The 21,058-nt window shown below is 42.5% G+C and overlaps 1 protein-coding gene across 1 annotated transcript in view; it reads right to left on the bottom strand.

Annotated features, from left to right (window-relative positions):
- Nucleotides 1–7,083: 7,083 nt before the first annotated feature.
- Nucleotides 7,084–21,058, bottom strand: part of fastkd2 (FAST kinase domains 2) — a 34,158-nt gene continuing 20,183 nt past the window's right edge. Inside the window, exons 8-12 of the mRNA XM_059967192.1 lie at nucleotides 19,592–19,755; nucleotides 17,124–17,345; nucleotides 14,007–14,094; nucleotides 12,745–12,859; nucleotides 7,084–7,590 (exon numbers count right to left, since the gene is read on the bottom strand). Of these exons, the coding sequence (XP_059823175.1) occupies nucleotides 7,513–7,590; nucleotides 12,745–12,859; nucleotides 14,007–14,094; nucleotides 17,124–17,345; nucleotides 19,592–19,755 (667 nt within the window). The 3' untranslated portion in view covers nucleotides 7,084–7,512. The remainder of the gene's footprint in view (nucleotides 7,591–12,744; nucleotides 12,860–14,006; nucleotides 14,095–17,123; nucleotides 17,346–19,591; nucleotides 19,756–21,058) is intronic.

Consider the following 21,058-nt stretch of genomic DNA (forward strand, 5'->3'; position numbering starts at 1 on the left):
AGTGCGTGGAATGGGTTGCAGGCGATGGTGGTGGAGGCGGATACAATAGGGTCTTTTAAAAGACTCCTGGACAGGTACATGGAGCTCAGAAAAATAGAGGGCTATGGATAACCCTAGCTAATTTCTAAGGTAAGGACATGTTCGGCACAGCTTTGTGGGCTGAAGGAGCTGTATTGTGCTGTAGGTTTTCGATGTTTCTAACCCTGTCAATTTGTGCGGCAACTTTGAGGGATTTGAAGTGGACCACAAGATCCCTCTACACTTTTAAAAATCCAATCATTAACCCAGTATTTTGCCTTAAAATTTGTCCTTCCAAAGTGAATCACTCCATACTTTGCTGGAGTCTGCCCACTTCAAATCCTGTCAATGTCCTATTGTAAGCTAGGTCCAGGGTAGGACACAGGGTGCTTTGAGAACCTCCTGCAGTGATGGCCTGGATGGAAGTGCCTTTGTATGGAGAATCAAAAAATACGGCTCTAACAGCCTGAATGTTCCCTCTTTCAGATAAAACATCAGGCACCTCACGTGACTGGGCAGCTGGTCTTCAGATTGAGTTTCCCTACCAATTTGAGCTTCAGGGCAATGCGACCTATCACTTCATACTCCCCAAAGATCAGATCCAGCCCTGCTGTGAGGAAAAAGTGGTAGCCATGACAACCATCATCCAGTATGTCAATGATGAGCACTTCCTGAACTCATCTCAAGGGACTGCAGCTCTGTGGTCAGGTCTGCTGTGTTCTTGCTTATTAAGTAAGTACTTTGTCAATTCTTTATAATGTTATGTTCTTTATAATGTAATGTTTACAATCGCAAGAGCACCCGTTTGGGGGGGGGGTGTCAGTAGACCCAGGAAGGAAGATATTAAAGAAAGGGACACTGTAATCATTAACTATTTAGATACTGACTTGAATGTATAACGGTAGTACTCTGTGAAAAGAAAAACTTATGTATTGTGTTAGATTCATAAATCCTGTAAGACTGTGTACCATTCCGTTTTAACCGCTGGTAAAAACGTTTTAAGAGGGGAGGTGTTATGATCTCAGCCCCCTCCTTTGTGAGAATCGCAAGAGCACCCGTTGAGGGGGGGTCAGTAGACCCAGGAAATGGGAGAGAGAGAGACGTGCTGAATAGACCCAGGAAGTGGGAGAGAGAGAAATGTGCCGAAGAGCACGTTCCACCCGGGATGCAAAATAAGGCGACAGTGACTATTGTCTCATGGAGACCACGTGAAAAGCCCTCGGGCAAGGTGGGCTGGTTGAGAGAGAGATTGCATCATCCCAACCTGATTGACACCTGCGACCCCGTGAGGAAGTATAAAGAAGAGTCTCAGGGGGACAGCCCCCACAGACGCACCAAGAAGACACGAGAGTGATCCCGCAGCAGCGGGAAGCCATTCTGAAGGAAGCCACGTGCGTTAGATTCCGGGATTGGAATTTGTGGCTGGAATCACAGAAAACTGCTTTTAACTAACATCGGGGAGAGGAAACCAACGCTCCCCTGATTTCATGGAAGATTCATCAAGACTCGGCAAGTTCTTTCTCTTCTCCCCCAATCTCTCTCTCTCGGTCGCCCCACGTGAAACCCAGCGATTTTCAAAGGGCTGAGGCCTGCAGACTTTCTGAGTGACTTTTATATTTCCAACGAACAATCTATTAACCCCTAGACATCAGCAGAGCTCACTTAATGATGATTATTACTATACCCGCGCTTTAGATTGAGTGTTGACGATGTGCACTATCTGAATGTATGTATTAACCCTACTTTTGTGTCCCTTTATAAATAAAACGTTTGAAAATAGTGACATCAGACTTCAACGGACCTCTCTATCTTTGCTGGTAAGTTCTCCAGTTACGGGATTCATAACAATAACAAGGAAAAAATAAGATATAACTTTATAGAAGTTATGATGTGATAGCTAGGCATAGAATCGTGCAATCATAAACTTAAAAAGATAATCACTCAAAAGATGCAGGCTTCCAGCATTTAATTACCCATCCCTGATTGTCCTTGAGATGATGTTGAGTTGCAGACAATGAGGTGTGGGTATACTCATAATCCTGTTAGGAAGAATTCCAGGACTTTGACGCAGTGACAGTAAAGAAATGGCGATGTATTTCCAAACCACCATGGCACATGTCTAGGAGGGCAACTTCCTTGTGGCTTACAGAATTAGAACATTACAGCACAGTACGGTGTTTCAGCCCATGATGTTGTACTGGTCTTTAAACCCACTCTAAGATCAGTCTAACTCTGCCCTGGCTATCTACTCAATCTATGCCTCATATCATCTTGTACATCGTCAAGTCACGCTCCATCCTACTTTGACCCAAAGAAAAAATCCTAGTGTACTCAACCTATCCTCATAAGACAAGCTCTCTAACCAAGGCATATCTCCTCTACACCCTCTCTAAAGCACAACCTTCCTATAAAGAGGTGATCAGAGGTGAACACAGTATTCCCAAGTGTGGTCTAACCAGTTTTATTGAGCTGCAACATTACCTCACGGCTCTTGAATCATTTCCCCAACTAATGAAGGACAACACACCATATGGCTTCTTAACCATCCTACCAATTTGCGTAGCAACTTTGAGGAATCAATGGATGAGGACCCCAAGATCCCTCTGTTCCTCTAAACGGCTAACTAATCCTGCCATTAACCTTGTGTTCTGCCTTCAAGTGAATCACTTCAGTTTTCTGAATTGAACTCCATCTGCCACTGCTCAGCTCACCATCCTGACCTGTTGTAACCAATGACAATCTTGCGCATTATCCATAATTCCACCAAACTTCTAACTGGTTGAGGTAGATTTGGAAGGAGCTGACTAAGCTGTCCATTTGCAACAGAGGATAACATTTGACCCATTGTGTTCATGCTAGATGAGAACAAAATGCCCATTGGAGGTCTCGGCAAGCAATGCTGCCTTTCCCCGGCATTCATTATATTCGAACATAATAAAATTGCAAATGTTATTCCGCTATTTAAGAAGGGTGGGTGGCAGCAGAAAGGAAACCATAGACCTGTTAGCCTGACATCAGTGGTTGGGAAGATGTCGGAATTGATTGTTAGGGATGAGATTATGATGTACCTGGAGGCACATGACAAGATAGGCCAAAGTCAGCATAGTTTCCTGAAAGAAAAATCCTGCCTGACAAAGGAGATGTAGTAGATGTGATATACTTGGATTTTCAGAAGGCCTTTGACAAGGTGCCGCACACGAGGCTGCTTAGCAAGACAACAGCCTGTGGAATTACAGGGAAGTCACTAGCATGGGTAGAGCATTGGCTGATCAGCAGAAAACAGAGTGGGAATAAAGGGATCCTATTCCGGCTGGCTGCTGGTTACCAGTGGAGTTTCACAGGACTGCTGCTTTTTACAATGTATGTTAATGATTTGGACAATGGGATTAATGGATTTGTGGCTAAATATGCTCATGATACAAAGATAGGCGGAGGAGCGGGTAGTGTTGAGGAAACAGAGTGCCTGCAGAGAGACTTAGATAGTTTATGGGAATGGGCAAAGAAGTGGCAAGTGAAATACAATGTTGGAAAGTGTATGGTCATGCACTTTGGTGGAAGAAATAAATGGGCCTACTATTATTTAGGTGGGGAAAGAATTCAAAAAGCAGAGATGCAACGGGACTTGGGAGTCCTTGTGTAGGATACCCTGAAGGTTAACCTCTAGTTTGAGTCGGTGGTGAAGAAGGCAAATGCAATGTTGGCATTAATTTCTAGGGTACAGGACATATGAGCAGGGATGTGATGTTGAGGCTCTATAGGGCACCCGTGAGACCACACTTTGAGGATTGTGTGCAGTTTTGGGCACCTTATTTTAGAAAGGATATACTGACATTGGAAAGAATTCAGATAAGATTCATGAGAATGATTCCAGGAACGAAAGGGTTACCATATGAGGAACATCTGGCAGCTCCTGGAGTTCAGGTGATGAGGGGGGAATCTCATAGAAACATTCCAAATGTTAAAAGGCCTGAACAGATTAGATATGGCAAAGTTATTTCCCATGGTAGGGGAGCCTAGGACAAGAGGGCACAACTTCAGAATTGAAGGACGTCCATTTAAAACAGAGATGCGGAGAAATTACTTTAGCCAGAGTGTGGTAAATCTGTGGAACTTGTTGCCACGAGTGGCTGTGGAGGTCATGTCATTAGGTGTATTTAAAGCAGAGATAGGTTCTTGATTGGCCAGGGCATCAAAGGGTATGGGGAGAAGGCAGGAGAGTGGGGATGACTGGAAGAATTGGATCAGCCCATCATTGAAATGTGCAGCAGATTTGATGGGCCGAATAGTCCACTTTTCCTATATATTATGGTCTAATAGCATAGCATGGCCCTTCAGCCCATACTGTTGTGCTGACCTTTCAAATTCTATACAGGGAAGCCCGGACAACTGCAACATATTTTTACTTCCCAAGATAAAGATCCAACATTATCTACATTATTCAGCATATCTGGTGCAGTTATTATCCCCACAGTGCCAATAACCAAAGGGTATTTGGATTTTGCAAGCTGTTGATCATATATTAATGATTCCTGTATTACCTTAAACAGCTGTGATGTTTTTGCTGCTGGACTGTCGAGTCATCAGCCGGGTCCACCCGTCTCCAGACGTTTCATCCCCGAACATGGAACATCCTTGGGATGGTGGGACAGCAGAAGGTGATCAATCTTCTACCCCCGGTGCTCAGACTTCCAGTTACTGTCGTCCCTTCGCAGCCAAAGCCAACTGTACCCTCTCTCTGCTGCTTGAGCCCTAGTGTTAATGGCTCTCTTCCTGGTTCTTCCTTTATCCCTAAAGCTGCCATCATCTTCCAGCATGACATGGCGGGATAATCCTCTTGCCCCCACTTTGACAGGGAAGTTTCACATCTGCCAGCCTTGCTGTTCAGCTCCTTCTCCCGCTTCCTTTCCCCAGCTCACCAGACCAAGTTTCTTAGAGACACTTTGACCCAACACTTGACACTCATTTTTCTCTTAGCTCCCCTTTTGCCCTCTACCAGCTCCTCTTGTCCACCACTCTTCCACAGGTCCATGCTTTTGGTTTTTGCAAACCAGGAATAGTTAGGGAAGGAGTAAAGTGAGCTGGAGCTTGATGCCTATCCAGAAGTGAGAAACTACTACTTGTACAATTTTCTATGGCAGGGCAGGAACTGGGCATAAGTACTGGGAAGGACCACACTCTCCTTAATTCACAATCAGGAAGTCACAGAGTAATGCAAAGAAACTGTAGATCCAATAACACAAAGAATCTGTTGGGCACAGAACAGGCCTTTTAGCCCACACTCTATGCAGTATAACTCATCAGAATCACCATCTCAAACAAAAGCAGAAAAAGCCTGATGGACACACCAGGTTAAACAGCCTCAGTGGGGAGCATCATCACCTGCTGCTTTCTCACCCTTATTCTACCCTAAAATCCCACTATTCACAGATAAAAGTTCTTGGATCTATTGGTGTTTCTTTTATACAGTATTTATGAGCCATCATCTTTGTCCACTTAAACACTTGCTAATGCTAAAGGTCTCTACTGAGCCAATCTCTCAACCTTCTTCAGTCCTGACGCCCCCAAATTGTAATCTCCAGATTAGTTGTGAACTCAGAACGACTGCCAACTGGAACGGAGGGCCAGTTGAGGCCTGATGGCCGGAGCCGACGTCTGCGAATCTTTGTGAGGGCCCAATGTCTACGAGTCTGCTGGAGGTCGAAGAAGATTGCCTGTCCTGGGGTCTGGGGTTAGAGAACTGTGTATGTGCATGGGTGGGTGGGAGCAAGGGGGGAATGGAACTGGTTTTGCTGTTGTTGCTTGGCATGTTCAGTTTTGATGCGTTCTCTGTTGTTCTGCCAAGCATTGTGGGCACACTATGGTGGCACTGAAATGTGTGGTGACATTCCTTAGGTGTGTTGGTTGTTAATGTAAATGAGACATTTCACTCTATGTTTCAATGTACATGAGATAAATAAATCTGAACCTGATCTGAACTGGATGGAACATAGAACGGTACATTACAGGACCAGGCCCTTCGGCTCACAATGCTGAGTCAAACTAATTAAATTAGTAATCAAATGGCCAATGATACTACACAATGTCCATATCTTTCCATTTTCCTCACATTGATTTCTCTTAAAAGTCCCTAATGTATCAGCCTCTACCACCACTGTAGGCCGTGCTTTCCAGGCACCCATCACTTTGTGTAAAGAACCTGCCCCTCATCTCGTTTGAAACTACCCTTTCTAATCTTAAATACGTGCCCTCTGGTATTAAACATTTCAACCCTGGGGAAAAGATACTGTCTCTGCCTCTCGTAATCTTATAAACCTTTATCAGATCTCCCCTCAGTCTCCGCGCTTCAGAGAAAACAACCTAAGTTTGTCCAGCCTCTCTTTGTAGTACATGCCCTCTAATTCAGGCAGCATCCTGGCAAATCTCTACAGCACCCTCTTCAAAACCTCGATACAAGAGAATTCATGATAAATAAAAATCATAGGAATACTTGTCTCTCAAACACAATGACTAAAAGCTATTTTATCTCATCATTATGAAACAGATTGCTGCCTTTAATTATATCACAGTGTCTTCAAATACACTTACTTGCTGGTAGTAGGTAGGCCTCCGAAAGTCTCGATCGACCATGGATTTTCACCTTGGAAAGTTTCCAGGGCGCAAGCAAGATTTTTTTTAATGGAAGACCGGCAGTTGTCTAAGCTGCAAGTCTCCCCTCTCCACACCACCGATGTTGTCCAAGGGAAGGGCAATAGGACCTATACAGCTTGGCACCGGTGTCGTCGCAGAGCAGTGTGTGGTTAAGTGCCTTGCTCAAGGACACACACGTAGCCTCAGCCAAGGCTCGAACTAGCGACCTTCATAACACTAGACCAACACCTTAACCACCTTTACCGCATACTTGCTGGTAAAACCCTCTTGAACAGCCAGAAATCATGAAGGCACTAGTTAACCAAAAGGACAAAAACTGAAAAATCTGTGATAGGCGAAGAGCTTCTGGTGAGGTGAAGTACGGTATATAACTGATGGTAAATAATAACAAAGGAAGAAAACATTTGTCTTTTTAAAAAAAATTGACTTTTTAATGTGTGTATTTGTCACTTAAATCATTCATTTTATTTTATAAAAATGTCTGTTGTGGATCTGATCCACATTATTCACACAAAGCTGTACCTGTTCTGTGAAGCCCAACAGTAGCATTCCAGCAGGTGGAAGCATGGCAACAGTAAGTGTAGGAAATACTTAGCTGATCATTCAGCATCTGTGGAGATAGAGTCAGGGTAACCCTTGTTCTCTACACAAATGTTGCCTGGTTTTTGTTTATCCTTCTTATTTGCAGTATGTATGGGGTTTTGCATCTTGTAGGGAGGTAGTTTCTATTGCCAAATTTTTAAAAAATGTACGTTTTGGTTGCCTCCCAAGGAGAGTGCCATGCTGTCAGGGGCTGAGGCAGTTGATCACATCTTGTCCACAGCAGTGTGACTTCTCAAAGGTTATTCATTCTGCAAAGATCGCTCTCCTTAAAAACTGAACTCTTTCATCTTCTGACATCTTTCCAAACTCATGGTCTGACACCTGGAAGATAGGAAAATTGGGGCGGGTGGGGGGGGGGGTTGTTAAAAATATAAAAGTTAGAATAACCCTATCAAAACCCTGTAGCCCCCACCCCTAAGAAACTGCAACATATGTTCTGCCAACAATAAAGGGTTTTGGCCCCAAACTCAGGCAGTGATCCGGAAGTAGATGCTTGAAAATTATTTATCAGCGAACATTTTCCCTTTAATAAAAATCAAAACTGCAGATGCTGAAAATCTGAAACAAAAACCTGAAACATTAACTTTAAACTGCTTTCTACAGATACGACCTGAGTTGCTTCTTGTGTGTTGAAACAGATGTTTAGATGCTCACTGGGAGCATTACATACACAGCTCACGCACACTCCCGAATGACACACAAGTCTGCTCGTCATACATGGAACAGTAAACCAGCGGGCTAGGCAAATAAAATGAAAAACATATTTTCTTTTTTTTCCCATTTTACCTTTTTGAATTAACCTCTACCAGCAATTAAATACTTCTGAACTATAGCCACTGATTCAATTTAGGAAACACAGCATCCAATGAGATGCGCATCTAGTGATGCAAGTTTGTAAAGTATTAGTTGAGACAATGGGTTTAGTACCATTGTTGTTCCCGAGGAGAGTGTCCCAAAAGTGTTACAGCCTCATGAGGGAGATGGGAGTCAGTGAAATATCATCCAATTACACGAACTCTTGACACTGCAGCACTTCCTCAGAACTTCATGGGAAAGCCACTGAAGCAAGTTTGAGAATTAAAATTCAATTCAAACAGATCCTCAAATACAAAGCTGGTAGATGTAAAAGGAAACATAAAGCTGTTTGACAATTGTAAAAACAATGCTCAGAGTTATTGTTGTACTTTATGGAAAGAGACTTTGCCTAGGCTTTGGCACAACCCCCACGGCCCTCACAAAGGGTTCTACTAGATGACTGAATCAAACCACCAGAAATAGATACTTCTCAGAGAAACTGCAGACAAACAGTTGCTTGCCTTAGCAACATCACACACATCATCATCAAATTAAGATAAGATGAAATCTTGGCCTAGTAGGACTGTCAAAAAGAAATACTTCAAATAGCTATTTAACCAAAAGAGAACTGATCTCACATCCACTGAAAACTGATGGTTTCACTTTATATCTGAAATGAGCGTAGCACAGCAGCGTAATGCTTTATAGGGCCAGTGATGGGAGCATTGTGGTTCAGTCAAATTGGATCTCAGATAGTCAGGATACACAACCACTCCTTCATCCTCAACATGGGTGTCTCCCAGGCTGTGTGCTGAGTCCATTGCTGTACACTCTGATCACACATGACTGCACGATCAAACACCTGATCAATCACATCAAGTTCCCAGATGACACAACAGTGGTGGGGCTAATCACCAATAATAACGAGTCGATCAACAGAAAGGAGGTGGAAGAGCTCAAGGCCAATACGGTGCCTATGAAAAGTATTCATCCCCCTTGGAAGTTTTCACGTTCTATAACTTTGAATCACAGTGGATTTAATTTGGCATTTTTTGGCACTGATCAACTAAAAAAGACTCTTTCGTGTCAAAATGACAACAGATGTCTATGAAGTGATCTAAGTTAATTACCAATATTAAACAAAATAATTGATTGCATAAATATTCAACCCCTTCAAGTCAGTACTTAGTAGATGAACCAATTACAGCCTTGAGTCTCTAGCAGCTTTGCACACCTGAATTCTGCCATTTTTCCCCATTCTTTTTTACAAAGTTGTTCAAGCTCTGTCAGATTGGACGGGGGATTGAGTGAACAGCCCTTTTCCATTCCAGCCACAAATTCTCAATTGGACTGAGGTCTGGACTCTGACTTGTCCACTCCAGAATATCAACTAAGTTGGATGAACCTTTGTTGCAATCCCTCAATAGCATTTATACAAGGATCTGTGAGACTACACACAATATTCATGATATGGTCTCACCAAGACTCCGTACAAATGCAACAAGGCATCCCCAATTCTGTACTCAAATCCTTTGGCTATGAAGGACAATATTCCAATTGCTTTCTTAACTGCCTTCATACTTGCCTGTCCACTTTCAACAGGTCCCCCTGTACCTCCTTTCCCAATAAATCACCATTCAGATAATATCCTGCCTTCCTGGTTTTGCCACCAAAGTTATTTCCATAATATTCTACATTTGCTCTTTCATTCAATGAGCCCACCTCAAACTGCAGCACCAGTGCATCCTTCCTCATTGCTCCTACTGCCATTCAGCTTCATGCCATCACATCTTTTCACTTCCTTTATCTAAATCACTAGTTAGTTTTGTGAATTGCCTGGGTCCTAGCACTGACCCTACCACCCACTTGGATAAAGCCTCCTTTATTCTTATCCTTAATTACCTGCCTGCCAACCAGCTCTCCAATGCAATCATGTGCGCTTTAACTTTTGCATGCCAATATCTTATGTGAGATCTTATTGGAGACCTTCTTGAAAGTACTAACATCCACGTGTATCCAAACTGCCATACTGTATCTGGTCTGCTGGTTACATCATCAAAAAGTTATAGTAGAATTTTCCAGCAAGAGTTCCCTATTGTAAACTGCAGGTTAACTGTATCAGATCCTTCCCTGCTTTCCAAGTGCTCTGTTATTACATCTTTTATGATAGACCCTCACATTTCCCCCCACTACTAACAGCAAGATAATCCCTCTACAATTCCCTGCTTCCTTTTTCTCTCCTCTTATCAGTTGGCATGATTACATTTACCTACTGGCCGAACTAAAAAGTATATAGAATTCTGGAAAATGACCAAAATTGCATTTGTGGCAAGTTGGGTGACTGAAAGAATCAAACATTCAGAATACTGAGATTGACAGACAATGCTGGAAATTCTCAGCAGTTTTGGTGAAGGGTGTCTGGCCTGAAACATTAAGACTATGTTTCTGGGTATTCCCAGCAGTTTCTGGTTTTCCTTTTGTTCAGGGACCAAGGCAGGTAGAAATATAGAAAACCTACAGCACAGTACAAGACCTTCAGACCACAATGCTGTGCCAAACATGTACTTACTTTAGAAATTACTTAGGGTTACCCACAGCCCTCTATTTTTCTAAGCTCCCTTGTACCTATCCAGGAGCATCTTAAAAGACCCTATAGTATCTGCCTCCATCACAGTCGCCAGCAGCCCATTCCACACACTCACCACTCTCTGCGTAAAAAACATACCCCTGATATCCCCCCTGTACCTACTTCCAAGCACCTTACAACTGTGCCCTCTCGTGATAGCCATTTCAGCCTGGGAAAAAGCCTCCGACTATCCACAAGATCAATGCCTCTCATCATTTCATACACCTCTATCAGGTCACCTCTCATCCTCCATTACTCCAAGGAGAAAAGGCCAAGTTCCTTCAACCTACTCTCATAAGGCATGCTCCCCAATCCAGGCAACATCCTTGTAAATCTCCTCTGCACCCTTTCTACGGTTTCCACATACTTCCTGTAGTGAGGCAACCAGAACTGAGCACAGTACTCCAAGTGGGGTCTAACCAGGGTCCTATATAGCTGCAACATTACCTCTCAGTTCCTAAGTTCAATCCCACGATTGATGAAGGCCAATACACTGTATGCCTTCTTAACCACAGAGTCAATCTGTGTAGCAGCTTTGAGTATCCTATGGACTCGGACCCCAAGATCCCTCTGATCCCCCACACTGCTAAGAGTCTTACCATTAATACTATATTCTGCCATCATATTTGACCTACCAAAATGAACCACTTCATACTTATCTGGGTTGAACTCCATCTGCCACTTCTCTGCCCAGTTTTGCATCCTGTCAATGTTCCGCTGTAACCTCTGACAGCCCTCCACACTTTCCACAACACCTCCAACCTCATACACCTCTATCAGGTCACCTCTCATCCTCCATCGCTACAAGGAGAAAAGGCCAAGTTCACTCAACCTATTCGCATAAGGCATGCTCCCCAATCCAGGCAACATCCTTGTAAATCTCCTCTGCACCCTGTCTAGTTTCCACATCCTTCCTGTAGTGAAGCGACTAGAACGGAGCACAATACTCCAAGTGGGGACTGACTAGGGTTCTAACAGCTGTAACATTATCTCTCAGCTCTTGAATTCAATCCCATGATTGATGAAGGCCAATGCACCGTATGCCTTCTTAACCACAGAATCAAACTGCGCAGCAGCTTTGAGTGTCCTATGGATACAGACCCCAAGATCCCTCTGATTCTCCACACTGCCAAGAGTCTTATTTAATGCTATATTCTGCCATCATATCTGACCTATCAAATGGAAGGAATGAGGGTGTTGAACAGCAAAGAGCAACCACAAAGCTAAATTTAGTTACTTTGAGAAGACTTGAAGATAAAAGCGAGGATTTTATTATGAGCCTTTATAAGGCATTTAGTCATACTGTGAGCAGTTTTGGGCCCTTATCCAAGAAAAGAAGAAATGGTATTGGACAGGGTCAAGAGGAGGTTCAAGAATTATTCTGGGTTCTGGGATTAAAAGGGTTAAAGTATGAGGACTGTTTGATGCCTCTGGATCTGTATTCATCTTAGAAGAAGTGGGGGGGGGGGGGGAATGACTCATTAAAACCTGTAGGAAATTGAAAGGCCTAGATAGAATGGATGTAATGAGGATGCTTCTCAGAATAGAGGGATGTCCATTTGGAACACAGATGAGGAGGAATCTCTTTAGCCAGAGGGTAGTGGATCTGTGAAATTCATTGCCAGACTTGGCATGTATTTAAAGCAGAGGTTGATAGTTTTATGATTAGTCAGGGAGTTAAAGGTTACAGGGAGAAGGCAGAAGAACATAGTTGAGATTGAAAATAAATGAGATCAAATGATGGAGTGGCAGAGCAGACTCAATGGGCCAAATGGTCCCTCTCCTATGTCTTATGGTCTTAAATAGCCATCACTGATCTGTCTCTATAACTGATGTGAAATTGGAAGACCGTAAACTATAATGACTTTTAATTAGATAATAGTTAAACAAGTGAACTAAAACCTATCCAGAAAAAAATAGCACAATAATGGAAATTTTGCAACTTGTTAGAGTACCAGGAGGTTGAATTTTTATCAGATGTTTTTTTTTCTAAACCTGCCATTTCAATCAGATTGAGAAGTTTTCAGACCAAGGAAGCTGCTGTAAAAACTCACCAATACCACGTGATAGCCCAGTGCCTTGAGATGCCGGATCTTCAGTGCCAGTTTGCCTTTGGGATGCCCTGTCCCAAGACAAAAGGCAGAGACTGGTGCGCACAGCACTGTCACTCTAGAAGACAGAAACAACAGTTACATTGCAAGGAATGTTCCTTTTGTGTTAAGTTTAATAGGAAAATAAAAGATCCACATCATTGTCCCAGAACTTTCTTCAAAGCCAATATTATTTTGTTTTTGTGCTTTATGTTTGAAAAAAATATTTTCTTCCTCCTCCTTTCAGGGTATTTCAGAAGACACAGATTTAAACACAATTGTAGCCTATATTATGTTTCAAACTTACCAGGGATGTAAAGGTCAAATGTGGAGGTACTGCACATAGTCCCTGTACAAGATTAGTCCACTATTCTTTGGGCAAAGCCCAAGATTGATAGAAACTGGAGAAAAAGCACCTTACAATCTGCCTGGGTAGCGTAGAACCCAATGGCATCAACACCAAATTCCCAATTTTCAGATAACTGCTGTCCCTCTATTCCTTTTGTCTCTCCTCCTAATCTAGTTCTTCCTAATCCTGCCCCATCACCTCATTTCTTTCCTCTCCTCCATCCACTCCATCTGCCCATCCTTTGTCTGGGTCCCTCCCCTTACTGTTCCCATCAGCCTACCCTTCCCTTTTCTGTCAAGCTTTGACCATTCTTGGCCCTTTGCTGCCCCCATCTCTAACCACTGTCACTACTTCCAGCCTTCCCTCCTCCATTTGCCTATCACCCCTCCTTACCTGGATTCATTTACTGCTGACTAACTCTTGCTCCACCCCTTCCCTCCACTTTTTTATTCTTTCTCCCCTCTACCTTTCTGTTCAGATAGAGAGTTTCAACCTGAAACAATGACTGACCATTTTGCTCCATAGATGCTGCCTGACCTGCTGAGTTCCACCAGCATGTTGTGTGTGTTGCTCTTGATTTCCACCATCTGCAGAATCTCGTTTGCATAATTGCAGCATTTATACAATTTTTTGCAAAGATCCTTCATTAGCAGAATTGTTTGCAAATATTAAGTTATTCAGAAAGAAGGAAGCTATTGTGCTTAACAAATGAGCATAGTGTTTAAAAAATAATTATTTACAAAAATTTTAAGGAACTGGGAAATTTAAATTAATGGCATACTAAATATTTCTGTACAAATTACGCACAATTGTTACAAGTAGATACCTACTTAGACACGAGTGGATCAATGAGAAGGTTTGAAAGAGTAACCCTTACCTCTGTACGTTGGTACTCTGGACAATTTCATCATCTTCAGGAAAAGCTACTATTTGTTTTCTCTCCTGGTCCAAAGCAAATTCAAAATCTTGAAAGGAGTATGGAAAACTGAAATTAAACCATGTATCTTCTCGTGCATCCTACATTTTTAAAACTCATTTGCATCGAAGCATACAAGGTCTGAAAAATCCAGTGATATGCCATTTGAATCAAGGATGCACCCCTACTTCCCCGTCATCTACTCTGGCAGTATTACCTGTTACCTTCACAGGTCAGAGTCATACAGCCCGGAAACCAGCCGTTCAGCCCACCACATCAATGTCAACCAGTTGGCACCCATCCATTTTTAATGCATCTTCCAGGATTATGTCTAGCAATCAAAGTGCTCAGCTAGACACTTGTTAAACAATGTCTTAAGACTGTAAGACATATGAGCCGAATTAGGACAGAATTTGGTCCACTGAATCTTCTCAGCCATTCGATCAGAGCTGATTTAATTTCCCTCTCAACACCATTCTCTCTGTAACCTTTGATACCCCTACTAATAAAGAACCTGTCAACTCACTTTAAATATACCCAATCACTTGGCCTCCATAGCCACCTGTGGCAATGAATTCCAGATTCACTTCCTCTGGCTAAATAAATTCCTCCTTACATCTATTCTGAGGCTGTGTTCTCATGGTCCTAAACACTTCCACTAATGGAAACATTCTCTCCACATCCACTCTATCTAGGCTTTTTAATATTCGATAGGCTTCAATGAAATTCTCCCTCATTCTTCTAAAGTCCAGGGGACACAAGCCCAGAACCAATGCTACTCACATGTTAACCTTTTCATCCCTGCAATCATTCTTGTAAATCTCCTCTGGACCCTCTCTCCAAAACCAGTACATTCTTTTTTAGACGTGTTCTAAGCTGCTAGAACTACTCAGAACACTTTAAGTGGTCTGACCAATGCCTTATAAAGCTTCAGCATTAACTTTGTAAGCCTTACATTTAAGTCTCTTCCTCCATTGTGCCCATATCTCCATTTAGCAATACAGCACATTCCTCCAGCTCTCATCCTCACCTTCCTTGCTCACCACAGCTGTCTGTACCTCAGCTATGTGCAGACTAAACTTTGGATTGTCCTCCTTAACCTTCTGCCAAGCTGCTGCTTTAGGAGGTTGTGTACAACCTACCTCAGAGAACCAGTTGTAATATCTTCTCACTTGGTGCCGAGTCAAATCTGTCTTGGAAATTTTATGGAGCTCTATAAATGTCAGCTGTTGAAGAGCAGTAAAAGGGTAGCATGGAGGAAGATCTTATGGGGGGGTGGCGCTGAATCTGATGAGCAACACTGATGTCACTAATGTAGTGGCAGAATATTGCTCTCCTAATGCAAATCAACTCTGAGCCAAAGATAAATCTACAACCAGTGTACTAAACCTGGCAATACTTTCTTCTGCATTGATTTTTGATCCTGGATCATATTAAGGTATTGCACCAGTATTTGTGAACTATTAAAATTAATAGTTTTGGTAGTTCTCGTCCTTACCACCTAGCAGCCTAGTCCATTTCAGAGTGGATTCCTTGTGCTGTCTGCTCTGGCACTTGTGTTCGACAGTCCCAGTGTGTGCCTGGACTGGCTCTCTGAACTGATGGTCCCATGGGGCCCAAGCCCCTCCTCTTTCCACACTGCCCTGAAAACTTCACATCTTCACCTTTGGAGGTACAGTACCCTCAAAACATTATGAACCACCCAGGCAGTAAACTCCAGACAGCAGCAACATGGATAGTGGCAACAAAATAGTATCCTCCTGAGCACAGGAGAAATGCTAAGCTTTCTGCTCACAGCACTGGTAACATTTTCGTACATCTCCCATGTTCACTCTCCAAAATCTTAACTTTTAGTAGATTACACTGAACACTTGAGTATGGGGAAGCAGAGAGGCACTGCTGTGGAGATCCAGATTTGATCCTAACCCCAGATCCTGTCAGCCTGGAGCTTGTATGTTCTCACTGACAATGCTTGGGTTTCCTCTGGCCTGCTCCATTTCTTTTTCCCTCACGTTTCAAAGCCGTGCAGCTTGGGAGGTTAATTGGCTGCTGGAAGTTGTTTCTAATGTGTGGGTGAGTGGTACAATCTATTCCAGTTGATGGAGAAAATGGGATTAGTACAAGTGGGTGCTTGATGGTCAGCAGAGGCTCAGTGGACCGAAGGGCCTGATTCTGTACAGTACGATTCTGTGGCTTTCTTCAACTCAGGCCTGGATTTTGTCATCTTGCTAGAGTTCTATACAGTTTCCCTTGGGTGTTCTCATTTCCTCCCACATCCCAAAGATGCGTGGGTCACTTGGTTAATTGGCCGTTATGTTAATTGACCAAAGCAGCAAGAGGAAAACTGCATGCAGACAGAATCTGAGGTTAGGATCAAAATTCACGACATGTGCCTGTGATATTAAACCCGATTCTGATTTGAATCTGGACAGCTGGTGTACAGAATGGTTGACTAGGGGGAGCTGATGGTATTAATGTAAGACCAGTGTAAATGAGTAGTTGATGGTTGACAATGGACTTATTGGGCTAAAGCGGCTGTGCGAATGCTGTACAACTAACTGGAACCCTTTACTCAAGATGCGTGCATACAGTTCCTCTCACACAGACCAATGATTTTCTGGTGGTGCCCTGGAACTCCTTATTGGAGTTCACCAACATCCACTCAAGGCCTCAGCTAGTTAAGTTGGCCATGGACCTGTGGACTGTTGTCAATATGTTCTAGTTATCCTGAGAGATCGATGAATGCTTGTGGATCCAGGAAAGCGTTCTAGATCAGCTCATGTTATTTTAACTAGATTGGGTGAGGGGCTAGTTTTGCTGTTGTTTTGTCGTGTTGTTGCTGCTTGTGATGTTCGGAACACTGTGGACATGCCATGCTGATGCTGGCACCATAATGTATGCCGACACTTGCAGGCTGCCCCCATCGTTGTGTTGGTCAATGCAACACATTTCACTGTATGCTTTGATGGATGTGATCAATAAACGAATCTGAATTTGGTAGAGCTCAACAATGGGGCATGTGAATAGCATGAGAGGAGCACCAAAATCACAGCAAATAACCAATAATGTTTTAGATACCTATCAAATGAATGTTTCTCAAAAGCGACCCACAGCGATACAGACTACTGTCACCCAGGATGGTATCCACCAACTCCTTCATGGCCGAGTTTACAACAATATTGGTTGGCAAGGGTTCTGCGATCCCAGCAACGTCTGGCACGGCAAAGGAAGGATTCTCTAACTCCATACAGAGCTTGATGCACTGAAGCATTCGCTTATTTGACACTTGATTGAAATTGTCTAGAAAGAGGAAGGAGATATAATTAGGAATGATTTAACAAAACAATGCCAAAATCATAAAAAGGATTAAAGTAATCTATGTTGAAGTCCTCTGCTTGTACAGTTATTGACTTGGATATTTTAATATGCTCCAGGACCATGGTACATATGTGGTAGAATAGGCCTTAAATGACGACAGTAGAGAATAGAAAGGAAGTTGGCCAGGAACTGAATTGGGTTGGGGATAGGGTGGAAATTATGAGGAAAGAGACCTCAGTGACAACAAATGGAAGTGATGGGAGCACAGACCGAACGTCAAGAGGAAGGTCTGATGACGACATTAGGAGTGGAATGGGTTCTCAGTAACCACAAAAATTTAAAGATCAATTTACGAGAAAGAAGATGGATACCTGCAAGACCTCCAGTACTAGCCATGTAAGGACTGGTCTTTTAACAAGAAGCCAGCCCTAGTTCTGGACACACAGCTCAGGAAAATATTATTTATAGGGGATGCAATATAGATTCACTACAACAGTGTCTGACTTCTGATGAGTACAAGCTGGCGTGGATGCACCAGGCTTGGATTCCCTTGAATGCAAAAGATTAGTCAGTGATTTAGTTGAGTTCAGCACAATTGAGATTCAAACGAGAGGACATGATTTGAGAGTTAGAGGTCAGAAATTTAAGGGAAACACGAGGGGGTATTTCTTTACTCAGAGAGTGATAGCTGTGTGGAATGAGCTTCCTGTAGAAGTAGTAGAGGCCAGTTCAGTTGTGTCATTTAAGGTAAAATTGGATAGGTATATGGACAGGAAAGGAGTGGAGGGTTATGGGCTGAGTGTGGGTAGGTGGGACTAGGTGAGATTAAGAGTTCAGCACAGACTAGGAGGGCCGAGATGGCCTGTTTCTGTGCTGTGATTGTTATATGGTTATACAATTAAAAGATTTGAAAGAAATAACTAAGGCCTATCCAGCAGACAAGATGCAATAAACTGTTCACACTGTTTAAGAAATACAGATCCTCACTTCCCTTTTACTGTTAGAGAGCTCTGGTGGCAGCAAATATAAGAGTCTTCAGTAGCTGGCAACACCACTTGCAGAGCAGCAAGAACAGAATTAGGCCATTCAGTCCATTGAGGCTGCTCTGCCACTCAATCATGGCTGACTTTTTTCTCAATCCCTGCCCATAATAACCCAAAGACTTGGCCTTTGCAGTGGAAGGAAGCAAGAACATTGCAATTGTGTTAAAAGAGTAACATTGTGCATTTACTTAAAATATTTAAAACATTTATGAATTTTTGGGTATATTTGCAATTATCATTGTAAAATTCATTGGTGTGGTAATGGCTAATCTACCAGCAATATGATAAACAGCTTGATTAAAGCTGGTTGCCATAATGATTTGTTACGGTAACCTGTGACATGAAGCTGTTTGCTCAAGAGAAAGGTATATTTCACTGATACAGTGGACTTCTCCTTCACGCTGAAGTCACAAACTGTGCCAAGGACTGTAAAAGGAAGGATACGCTATCATCAGGGAGCACAACTGTTCGTTATCTCTCAAGATTGATTTAGTGGACTTCCCCTTCAAAATGTGGTTGTTCGAGGGGTGATTGATAAGTTCATGGCCTAAGGTAGAAGGAGTCAATTTAGAAAACCTAGCACATTTATTTTTCAACATAGTCCCCTTCTACATGTACACACTTAGTCCAGCAGCCGTGGAGCATACTGATCTTGGACCTCCACATGCACATGCAGTTCAACTCTTTGAGTGATTATGCAGAAAGTTTGACATTAATAACACATCAGTTAATAACTTCAAATTTTCTGCATAATCACTCAGAATTGAACCGCATGTGCATGTTATCAGTCTACCTTAGGCCACGAAGTTATCAATCACCCCTCTTAAGTGGTATTGCCAGCTGGTGAAGACTATTCCATTTACTGCCACCAGAGGTCTCTAACAGTAAAAGGGACACAAGAATCTTTATTTCTTAAACAGTGTAAACAGGTTTTTTTGCTTCTTTTGTCATTAACTATTTATAAGCAGCAAAATAATTTCCCAAACATATTGATTGGATCCAAACTATATTTATTAATCCAGCACTTTCTGACATATGGACGGACCTCATGAGAGATATGCTGTTATACATCTTTGAAATGGCACATGCTAACGGGGACTGAATGGCCAACTTTCACTCATTAAAACACTGTTCAAAGAGAAAGGACAGTAGAGTTATGGGAATATGTATGTTGCAGCCACTCACTTGAGGACTGGAGCTTGCTCAGGACCTCACCCTGGAAGAGATAGTTTAGCACAGCTGGGGGATAGTGTCCCATTAGACAAAGGTAGTAAACTCCCTGAAGCAACTCCACCGATGAACACTTTGACATATGTGACTGAAACAGTTCGATGAGAGTCTCTACAAATCTACAGAAGGAACACAAAAACAAAAAAAAACTAAATTAAACACATCTTCCAAAACCAGTCAAATTCCCAGGGTCCACCCACAAAATGCTAGAGGAACTCAGCAGGCCAGGCAGCATCTATGGAAAAGTGTACTCAGCAGGACTTGATTGAACACTTCTCCATAGATGCTGCCTGGCCTGCTGGTTCCTCCAGCAGCTCTGTGTGTTTCTTGAGATTTCCAGAATCTGCAGACATTCTCTTGCTTGAAATTTCCAGGATCAAGGATTGAAGTGATCAGAAGCCTGCAAATCAGAATTGCTTCTCTTACCTAATGACAGATTAAAAGTTTACAAAGCAAATGTGTTTTTTTAAAAAATAGCTTTTATGCATTACATTGAATTTATAGCCACATAGGTCAATGTCATAGGTGTTAAAAGAACAGACATAATTGGAAAAAAAAACTGGAAAGCAGAGAGTAGAGGTGAACAGAGCAGTGGCGTATATCTGTCTTTGGTTTTATAATCCCAGCTCTTTTGGATATATACCAATTTCAAAGTTGGCAGGTTACAGAAAATTCCCTGTAGTGAAGGCAGTGACAGAATCTACAAGCTGGTGAACGGGTTGACGTATGGCAGATGCAATTTCATGGAGAGAAGCATCAATCCATTTCAGCATGAAAAATAACAAACCAATTAAAAGATTCAGTCATGAAATGTGCATGACCAGCAAATCCCAATTCTCCTGCTATCTACCTACATAATCTACAATGGCTAATTAACCATCCGATCTGTCCATCTCGGAGTAAACTAGAACTCCCAGAGGAAACTCACACAATCACAGAAAGGACATGCACATCCAGCACCAGAGGTTGGGATTGCACCCGGTTCTTAAGCAGCACTAGCCAATCAATCGTACCATATGTATGTACATAATTCCAAAGGTGCCAGGGTAAGCTAAGGCATTTAGATAGGTACAAGGTAAGGCTGCTTCATAAAACAGATGCCAACACCACTAAATTATGCAGAATCTTTATAAGGACATTACTGAGCCAATTGGAACAGATGGGTTTGTTTATTTCACATGTCACTTCAGCTATATCGAGGAAACAGCGCAACTAAAGGTCTAACAATGGACAAGATGTCCAGAGCACAAATATGGGATAAGAAGATTTGCCAACATTTAACGTCTTTAATCACTTAATTATTTTGCTGCTTATACAACTCACCAGCTGGACTATATCAATCAGTCTTAAGTAACCACTTACTAAAACTTCTTTGTCCAAAGGACAAGTTCTCGGGAAACTCTCTCTGTTCTTTGCCTCAAT

Source organism: Hypanus sabinus, chromosome 4 (assembly GCF_030144855.1).
Source record: "Hypanus sabinus isolate sHypSab1 chromosome 4, sHypSab1.hap1, whole genome shotgun sequence".
Lineage (NCBI taxonomy): Eukaryota > Metazoa > Chordata > Chondrichthyes > Myliobatiformes > Dasyatidae > Hypanus > Hypanus sabinus.